Below are 10022 nucleotides of genomic sequence, written 5' to 3'. Positions count from 1 at the left end.
CTGGTTTTCTTAGGGGCAGCATGTGTTGGCTCACATTTCTTTATGTCTTCCCTGAAATCTTATGAACCCGGTAGTAATTTAAGGAATGCTTTTAAAATAAACTCGATGGCATAATATAGATGACTATAAAAGGGTAAAAGGCTGGAAGTTAAAAGCCACGGTAAGTTTTCCTGAAAGAGACATCTAACCAGGTTAACATTGGCATTATTTTGTTTGTATTGAGTAATGAAAAGTGTTAATGCATTTTGAAATCCTGGAGAGAAATATGTAGAATTCTCTCACATAGTTCATCTAATTCTTAGATTGCAATAAATTCCACTCTTATGAGAGGGTTTACATCTTTCCTTAGCATGACCTTAGTAAGAAAGGATCTGTCAAAACCAGTCCCTTTTTGGAGGGGGAGCTCGTAGTTTAAGTGAAGTGCCCCACAAAGAATTTCCCCAAAGAACCCATGAAAATAAGCCAATTTTATAAGTCGGTGCATTTTTCACAAGTTCTGAAACTATGCCCAGATTTCCACACCGTCTCCGCCGCCCCCGCCCCTCTATCAAACTAAGGCTTTATTCCTAATGGGTAGGGAAGGAAAAATTGCAGAAAATCTACATAAATGGCCCCTTTCACCAGTACTCAAAACCTCCTGAGATGGGCACGAGTCCGCGAGTCATATATCTGGGTCTAAGCTGCTTAGCGGCCTGGCTAGGGCTGCCAGAGCAGGTATTAGAAGAAAGGCGGGCTGGCTAGGGGCACCGTCTGGGTCGGGAAGAAGATCCCAGCCAGCCAGCCTCCTTAATCACAATGCGGTTAGCGTCACATGCCCATCTCTGCCCTCCGCCTGATATTGGGTGGCATATTTCCTTGAGGACTAAATTCCAGAGAGGTACCTTAGCTGCTTTGAGGTCCCCCGGAAGAGTCCGAGAGCCACCATGGCGGCCCTCCCTGGGGATACTAAGGCCGTACCAGGCCCCGTCCCGGGGCAGTTGAACCGATTCCGAAAGGCCTGGGCGGGGTGTAGCACATCTCCTGGGTGCTGATTGGTTATTCCGTGTCCCCGCCCCCTCGGCCTCGCGTGGTCTCCTTCTCCTTTGATCTGGGTTTCAAGACAAGCGCTGAGCAGCGGTTGGTCCGGCCCGCTTAAGCGTGATCTCGATTTGCCCAATGGGGAGCGAGCTTCGCGGGTTCTGTCGGGAAAGGCAGCTGGCCTATATAAACGGCCTGCTGGGCGTGCCCTTTCGCTAGGGTTGTCGTGAGTGCCTCTGAGGAAGGCTGGCTTTTGGGGGCGTTTTGCGCTCGCTGAGGGGGCACCTCGGGAACAATGGCGGAAGGAGATAATCGCAGCACCAACCTGCTGGTGAGTACCAGCTCCTCGTCGCGAGGGAACCGAGCGGGGCCTCCGGACTTCGGTGCGCTGCGGCCTCGTTCCTATCACCCGCCGCGGGCCCGGCCCTCCTCTCCGTTCCCAGGTGCAGGCGACGACGCCTGCCCTTTGGGCTTCTTGGGTAACCTTTGCTTGGCGGTCACTAGTCGTGTCGACTCCTAACATCCCCTGGGGAAGGTGCACGACGGGGCGAGGAGGGCGCGTGATCATTCAACGCGACTAGGGGTTGAGGAGGAAGCGGGAGAAGGGGGGCTGTGACCAGCCTGGGGTGCAGTCCTTGGCAAAGGGCCGCGAGGGGCTCATCGAGCGCTTTTGCGGCCCAGACCCCAGCTGTATCTGGGTTTCCCCGTCTTTGATTTTAACCAGGATGTCCGTTCGCCCTTTTCCCCTAATACTTGGGCAGGGGTGGAGGGTCAAAGGGCTGCTGCCGAGAATTTCTTTTAGAGCTGGCACAGCTTTAAAACGGCAGGGAGGCTGCGAGCTCGCCGCTGGGAACTGGAGGTAGGATCCAGCTGGAGGGACAGTGGCAGGTTCTGGCGTTTGTCTGGAACGTGTAAGTCTGGGCGAGGGTGGGGGGTGTCCCAGGACGATTTTAGAGTAAGCCGGGGTCGGAGGGAACTACAGTAAGGTTGTATCACAGGCAGACAGTTTTAACCTCAGCACGAATCCCCCCTCAGGATCTAGGTAAAAACGAGAGAAATCCGTCCATCTTCTCAGTTGCCTATCCCCAGGAAAAGGCATGCTACTCACCACCAGAACAACAGTGAATAGAGAAACCAAATTATTTAATTTTGACTTTTGATTTTCCAAGAGCTCAGGTGCTAACGAATCAAGTGACTTTGCAGGGCAGTTTTGATTGTGCGTGATTTTCATTTTGCATTGGTTTTTAGATATGCATGACCTCTGCCCCCTTACATGCACACACACCACCACCCCCTTTTCTATGGTTAGCCTAGTGAGCCCCAGCCAGGTTTCTTTTAAGAGTTGATCGTTGCCCAAGTTCACACAGCTATTGAAACAACAGATCCTGGCCTGGAGCTCGGCTGCTCTTTCCACAGAGCAGTGTGACTTAATTTAAGGAGAACAAGGCCTTTGGCCTTGGATTTGCTGGATTCAGATATGTAAACCTCTGTGTATCTCAGTTTCCACATTTGTAAAATGTGGAAACTGAGCTTGTTGGGAGGAGTAATTAAAGTATAAGCACATAATATATTCAGCAGAGTTTCTGCCACATGGTAATCTCTTATTTAACTATATTAAGCATGGTATATAAAGTCAGAAACATTGAGGTCACCTAAGTGTCAGTGTGGCACAGATAACATCTTTATCAAGATTAAGCTGCCCTGTCTCCTGTCATTTGCATATTTCCGTGTGGTAACAGTTATAAGAACACATGGGTTTCCTGTTCCAAGTTTTTTTTCTCTACCAAAATCAGCTTAAGGGCTTTTTGCCCCATTAGCTCATCTGAGAAGTCTACTTGCAGCTGATGGTCAAATTTGCAGAGAAATTTGAAGTCTAACCAAAATGTCCTGATAAGTGTAAGAAGCATTTTATTGAGATATATTGGGCTTAATATGCCTTTTATAATTTTGTAAAAGCACAGTAGTTTTCCTTAATTGTGCAGATGATGCCAACATCTAAATGATTTCATTGCACAAAGAGCTATTTTGGAAATTGAATGCTGTTCGGGAAGAGGCTTTCCTAATGGATTCAGAAGTAGGGGGCTAAATCAATGAAATGACAAAACACCAGACCAGTTGTAACTACCTGAAATGAGAAACTTTAAGTGATCCAATTTTATACTCAGGGTGCTGCCACTTAGTAGTGCATGGCTTTGGGAAAGTGCATTCTGAGCTCGCTTTCTTTAATTGTAAAATGGCTCTGATTATCCCTATCTTAAGGGGTCTATAAGGATTATGTTACATAATGCATGTAAAAGAGTAGCCCAGTGCTTGGACTTGGAAAGTGACCATTAAATGATAATTTTTTTCCCCATTGATTTCTGTCTTTGGTTTAAAAACTGCGTTTTTCTGAGAAACTAATTTGTTTAAGATAGTGATTTGTAGGAGCTGTTTTACATACCTGGTGCCTTAGAAGAATTTAACTCTCTAGGAGCCACAGAAATGTTGAGATTAGTAGAATGATCGCTTTAAATGTTACTCATATGTAGGCTGCAGAGACTGCAAATCTGGAAGAGCAGCTGCAAGGATGGGGAGAAGTGATGCTGATGGCAGATAAAGTCCTCCGATGGGAAAGAGCCTGGTTTCCACCTGCCATCATGGGTGTGGTTTCTTTGGTGTTTCTGTAAGTGAGCTATTAAATTTCTGTAGATTGTGCTTGTTACTCATAAGGGCTCAGGTTCCATTTATGGAAGTGCCTGAATCTGTAAAGAATGCCTTTGCTTAGAGCCGTTTGCCTAGTTTTCAGAATTTGTAGTACTTTGTAAACTCAGTTATCAAGGCAGTTGAATAAATCTGTGGCTCACACTTTTTGGTCTTAGGACCCTTTACACTGCTAAAAAATGTTGAGGACGCCAAAGAGCCTTTGCTTCTTCATGTTTACATTAACCGTTACAGCTGTGATGTCATGAAGCTTCCGGAAAACTACTTGTGAGAAAATTAGAATAAAAAAGGTGAATAACATCTTTGAGAACCAGAGGACTAGGAGGATAAACATCTTCAGCTAGGATTAATGAGGTCTATGTTTTTCTAACCTTTATTAATTTTTTTTTTTAAACAGGACTATCTACTATCTAGATCCATCCGTTCTGTCGGGTGTTTCCTGTTTTGTTATGTTTTTGTGCTTGGCAGACTACCTTGTTCCCATTCTAGCGCCTAGAATTTTTGGCTCCAATAAATGGTAGGTGGCATAATGATGTGGCAGTCTAATTTCTGAGAAGTTACTGCACCAGGTAGCTATGACTAGTGTGTTGTAATTAAGCACAGAGAATTGTCTTAACCATCAGGTGACTAGGGGTTAGATTTATCGTTTGATGTAAAGAATTTCTTAGCTGATTCAGATATAAATCACAAACTTCCGGTACTTATATCTCCATAGTTCTTTTATACTCTAGCATTTATTTTGACTTTTTTTTCTTCCTAGACCTTTTTATTGAAGTGAGGCTTTTTTAGGTAATGTTTTATCAAGGATTGCAGACCTCATAATGGGCTTTCCATAAAAGTAGTATGTCTACTTCTACATTTTTTCCATTGATATTTAAGATATTATAATATTAATTTCACCAATTACTTTTGAATGAATATGAAAACAGTAACGTAGATTTTTTTTGCCTGTTCATTTAGCAACTATTTATTGAATGTCTACTTTTCTATTAGGCAGACTCTTCTGGGTGCTGTGAAATATTTTGACTTTTAAGATTCATCTTGGGACTTCCCTGGTGGTCCAGTGGTTAAGACTTCACCTTCCAATGCAGGGGGTGCGTGATCGATCCCTGGTCGGGAGCTAATGCCTCCCGGCCAAAACATAAAACAGAAGCAATATTGTGACAAATTCAATAAAGACTTCAAAAAAAAAAAAGAAAAAGATTGATCTTGTGTTTCACGTTGAGACCTTGAGGTAGTGCAGTGGAGGTTAGCAAAAGTGCTTTAGAATACGTTCAAGCTGTATGTATATAAGTGGGTTGTTGATTGCATTTATACCACTCTTTGAACGGGTTACTTATGAGTTCCCAAGATAAGTGGCTGTGGATCCTGTTAAAGTATTTTTTAACTTCCTTCTGGAATGTTGCATTTCTCTTTTGATCCAAATAGTGAGCAAAACTAGATATAGGAATGGATTTTTTTCTCCTAGCTGCTATACTCCCTTGGTTGTTTATTTTAATTTAATTGGTAGTCTACTTGTGCCTGTTGTTTTTCGTTCTCCTGATAATAGCAAATTATAAAATAATTCTATAAAAATAAGAATTTTAAATGTAGGGTTTGCTTAAGTTATGGGATAATTAAGCATTTTTGTATTGAAATAAAGATGTTTCTGCCATAGCACAATGGTTAGTGTTAGCAAATGTGCTTTGAATTGTTTTTCATTGTGCTGCTGTTTGGGGGGCAAGTTTGTAACTATGCAATGTAGCAATTTAACAGAATCAACCTCGGACCCTGACTTTATTAGCCAGATAACATTCTAATCTGCTAATTCATAACTCCTGGAGAAGAATTTTCAGAAGTAAGCTCTTGAAGTTTCGTGGTAATCAGTATGTGGCTCAGTCTTATCTACAGAGCGATTTTGTTTTTTGACCTTTATGAAGAAGGAAGGACACTGTTGCCTAGCCACAGTCCAGCCTTGACTATGGGCAGCATACAAGGTCTGATTATTTATAAAAAGTTCCAGGACTCAGTAGAAGCCCTTCTACTGTATCTGTCACTGCAGATTTATAGGGACAAGGACTAGAGGAGAGAAAGCAACACATCTCCAGCATAGGGCTTACTTTTTATAGCAGCCATTATGTCTGTATAGCAAAGACAGTACAAAGGCAAAAATCAGAACCCAAAATACATTATAAACTACAAAGGGCTTTTTGGAGGATCTTTTTGTATTCTTACTGCTGTTTTGTTTGTGATTATATTTTCCCTCAATGGGACTAAATTTATAAGGAATTTGGATTTGAGCTCTTTGTGGCTGCCTAGGCCTCAAATGTATGAAGCCCAGTGGAGGGTATTGTGCTTTGAATGCTAGTAGTTATTATCTTACTGACGAGTGCTTAAATATAACTGTTTGGTTGAAACTTCACATCTTCCTCAAGGACTCTGATGGGTCACCACCCAGGATTCATTGGGATCTGCAAAATAATATAGGAATAGAGAAATTAATTCATACTGATTTCTGCATGACTCATAGTAGTCATGAGGTTTTTGTTACTATCATTGACCAAATTTGGCTTTAGAACCATAGATGGCCATTACTTTGTACACACACGTGTGTCTTTATGTTAAAACTTATTCCTGTGCTATGAAAGGAGTCTTTTTTGCTATGCTGAGCAGCTTGTGGGATATAGTTCTCTGACCAGGTTTTGAACCCAGGCCCTCTGCAGTGAGAGCACAGAGTCCTAACCACTGGACCACCAGGGAATTCCCAAAAGGAGTCTTAATGGTTTAAGAACTTTTTCTATAACATAATGGTGAATCATTGTTGTTTTTATTTAGATTTTCTTTAGAAGATAGTTTCTGAAATTTGAGAGGACGGTGTATTTCTGTTTACTGTTAAGATTTGCCTATAGTAAAAGGGAAGATTCTTTTCCTAGGACCACTGAGCAACAGCAGAGATTCCATGAAATTTGCAGCAATCTCGTAAAAACTCGACGCAGAGCTGTGGGCTGGTGGAAACGCCTCTTTACGCTAAAGGAAGAAAAGCCTAAAATGGTACTTTTTTAGTTTTGACTTATTTAAGTAAAGCAACATTTTAAGATTGAGTCAATTTTTGCTTCATTATAGTGTAAAGCCTTTTTGCTTTACTCTAGTTGTAGTTTGATGTTTATCATTATCTGTTGGTTTAACTCCTCTGAGTACATTCATAAATATTTATCTGTATTAAACTAAAAGTTAAAATTACATTTTGCATTCAATTTTTTATTCTTGTAGAGGTGAATTTTTTGTTTCTCTTTTATTTACTGAAATAAATGTAAAAGACATATATTTAGGAAGCATTTGTTCTCTTTTCTCTTAGCTTCACTTGAGGTTACTATGTGAAGTTATTAATTGCAAAAGTAGTTAACTTACAAACTACTTAATTTACATACAGAATTATAGTTATTCTAGGAGAGAATGTATGTAAATTCTATAAAGGAGACCTAGGGAGTTTTCTATGGCTTTTATATAATATATAGATACTAAATATTTTTAAAGAAAAGTGGGAATAAAAACGGAGTTATTTTCCAATCTTGGAAACAACCTCCTAAAGTTTCGCTTCTTAGTCTGTTTCTAGGAGTTGATAAATTCTTGTTATTTTCATTATTAGTACTTCATGACCATGATCATTTCTCTTGCTGCGGTTGCTTGGGTGGGACAGCAAGTCCACAACCTCCTTCTCACCTACCTGATAGGTAAGTCTTTGAGGACAAACTGCAGGCACATCCTGGCCAGTAAAGTCTAACTGGAATTTAGTAAGCAATATGTTCCTGCTCCCTGAGTTCCAGGCAGTGATTAAGGAACTGTGTGAGTATGGAAAGATGACTAAATCCCAGGTCCTTGTTTTCAGTGAGTTTGTGGTCTTACTGGAAGTTAAGACAAAGAACTAATAACCAAGGTAGAAAGTAATGTGCAAGAGGTAAAAATAAGCAGTATGTCTTATCTGAGGTTGGGAGGTATGAAGCAGAAGCTTCTGGGGATAAATACCAGTGGAAATAATGGGTTTCATGTTACTTCCTCCCATTAGAGTGTGTAATAGTTTGAAGAACTACCTTCTATAAAATGTTAGAATCTTTGGGAAGTTAATTGCTGCCTTTGTAATTTTGTTTTTGTTTTTAATTTTAAGTGACTTTCTTACTCTTGCTTCCTGGACTAAACCAACATGGAATCATTTCGAAGTACATTGGAATGGCCAAAAGAGAGATAAACAAGCTTCTCAAACAAAAAGAAAAGAAAAATGAATAATACATCTGCTTTATGCAGTGTGATTAATGGTGTATACATTGTCCTTGGGGACAGTGTCTTTTATGCTGTCTGGATACTAAAATGTTACAGATGTAGCTCTTTGCTGTCCCTCATTCTGCCCTTAGTTAGTAGAAATTCTGACTTGCCAAGTAAGGCTTTATGCCCAGTGTCTTCATGGGTGTGCTGTCATCCGCTGGCCTTATATGGACAACTCATTCATCATCACCACTCGTCGTGGTTTTTCTCACCCAGGGTTAATTGAACTCTTACTTTTAAAATAATATAGTGGTGAACTTCATCCTTTAGTACAGTTAACAGTGGCCTGGGATAACTGTTCAAGTTGATCTTTGCTGTAGCTGGATACAAGATAGTGGTCTGTGACTACAGGAAGCTGGTTCTACTGTCTACTTCCACAGTCTGCTTAAACAACTGTCTGGCTTCGTGAATATAGAAACCAAGTTTACCACTTCTGATGAAGAGACCAGTTAAGATTCATTCCTCATTCTGTTTCGACACTGTGGGAGAAGAATCCTCATGGAATAAAATGAAAGTAATTCCATGGCCTAGTATGTGTTGGCTTCTCCCTTGTGCAGAATTTAGCAATTTGTTGGAAGCATTGATCCTCCCTCCCAAATGGGTAATCTGACAGGCTTAGAACTCTTGTTCCCGTGCACTTAAACTTGAAGTTAGTACATCCTTAAGTGCTTTTTAGTAGCAGGCTTACGCAAGATGGTATTTAGGATTTTTAGCATACTTTTGATTTCAGATTTTCAGCTAAATGAAACTAAAGTACATAATAGGTTAAGAGTCATGTCTATGACCTTCACTCCAAGACCAGCCAATAAAGAACAAAACTCATCCTGTGTTTAGTCAAGATTCATTTCAGTAGAAAACCCTACTAGTTTTTCAAGACCAGAATAAGCCTTTAAAGGTAAGCCTCAAGATTCTCATTTTATGGTATCACTGGCTGCTTTTGGTCCCCATAGATGGAGTAGTTGAAATCTGTAGGAATGAACCTCTGAGGGCTGGAAATGTGACATATTTGGGAACAATTCTTAAACTGATTAACTAGCTGTAATATAGTTTTGTGAATTTATTGCACTGATGCTGTAAAACCTGGACCTTGTGGTATATCTGTTCCTAAGTAAGTGTTGTTTTCTCTCCTTCAATATTGCTGTAAACAGTGGCACCCATGTAGCATATGTTTGACTTCTCTTTTTTTAATGTTTCGTATACAAACTACCGTAATTTACATGTGTCTCCTCACTGTAAATAAGCTTGTCTTCCTAGATTTTTGTGTGTATGTGTGTTCTACCAATTAACTACTTTTGCAGTTTTAATCCTGTATTATTTCTTCTACTTTGTTTTGTGTAAAAGGGGAAAAATAAAAAAGCTGGAATCCCTCCTTGTGTCCTTTCTTTATAGCTTAGCCAGTACAACGTTTACATGATCGGATTTATGTACCCAATTAATGAACTACCCTGTGTGATCATTACATGGCTATAAGGTGCTCTTTAAGAATAAAATGAAATAAAAGGTTTAAATTTATTCATTCAGTAAACATCCAGGCACCACCCTAGATGGAAAAGGAGATACAATGAATAACTGATGGCCAAAGGTCATGTGTGAGAGGGCCTGGTTGGAAGAATAGGCAGGGAGCCATGCAGGAGAGAGTGCCTGCCCAGGCACCTCTGTACCCTAGGGCCTAGCTCAGAATTCGGTACCTGAGCTGCTCAGTAAATAATTGGTGGGTGACTTTTGTCTGCACTTAGAATTTTTTAAAAAATAGAGCCCCAGGCTTCCCTGGTGGCGCAGTGGTTGGGAGTCCGCCTGCCGATGCAGGGGACGCGGGTTCGTGCCCCGGTCCGGGAAGATCCCACATGCCGCGGAGCGGCTGGGCCCGTGAGCCGTGGCCACTGGGCCTGTGCGTCCGGAGCCTGTGCTCTGCAACGGGAGAGGCCACAACAGTGAGAGGCCCGCATACCACAAAAAAAAAAAAAAAAAAAAAAGAGCCCCAGTTGGATATTTTATCATTAGGCCTTACT

The 10022-nt window shown here is 41.2% G+C and overlaps 1 protein-coding gene across 2 annotated transcripts; it reads left to right on the top strand.

Annotated features, from left to right (window-relative positions):
- The first annotated feature begins 1191 nt into the window (after positions 1 to 1191).
- Positions 1192 to 9380, top strand: ARL6IP1 (ADP ribosylation factor like GTPase 6 interacting protein 1). 2 transcript variants are annotated; one of them, XM_004285731.4, is made up of 6 exons: positions 1192 to 1348; positions 3546 to 3679; positions 4115 to 4234; positions 6630 to 6747; positions 7343 to 7427; positions 7859 to 9380. In XM_004285731.4, exons 1-6 carry the CDS (start codon positions 1313 to 1315, stop codon positions 7975 to 7977), a joined length of 612 nt encoding a protein of 203 aa, XP_004285779.1. In that variant the 5' UTR covers positions 1192 to 1312; the 3' UTR covers positions 7978 to 9380. The 2 variants fall into 2 exon arrangements, with proteins under 2 accessions (XP_004285779.1, XP_012394506.1); XM_012539052.3 differs by lacking the exon at positions 4115 to 4234.
- The last annotated feature ends 642 nt before the right edge of the window (positions 9381 to 10022 follow it).

The sequence above is a fragment of the Orcinus orca genome, chromosome 16, assembly GCF_937001465.1.
Source record: "Orcinus orca chromosome 16, mOrcOrc1.1, whole genome shotgun sequence".
NCBI classification, from domain to species: domain Eukaryota; kingdom Metazoa; phylum Chordata; class Mammalia; order Artiodactyla; family Delphinidae; genus Orcinus; species Orcinus orca.
Note: the sequence above shows the minus strand (reverse complement) of the source record. Positions and strands in the feature narration are given on the sequence as shown.

Bases quoted from the DNA above. Each gene is read 5' to 3' on its own strand.
- ARL6IP1 (XM_004285731.4), top strand. From the start codon at position 1,313: ATGGCGGAAGGAGATAATCGCAGCACCAACCTGCTG. The intron at 3,680-4,114 runs GTAAGTGAGCTA...TTTTTTAAACAG, and splicing joins GTGGTTTCTTTGGTGTTTCT to GACTATCTACTATCTAGATC. The intron at 7,428-7,858 runs GTAAGTCTTTGA...TTTAATTTTAAG, and splicing joins CCTTCTCACCTACCTGATAG to TGACTTTCTTACTCTTGCTT.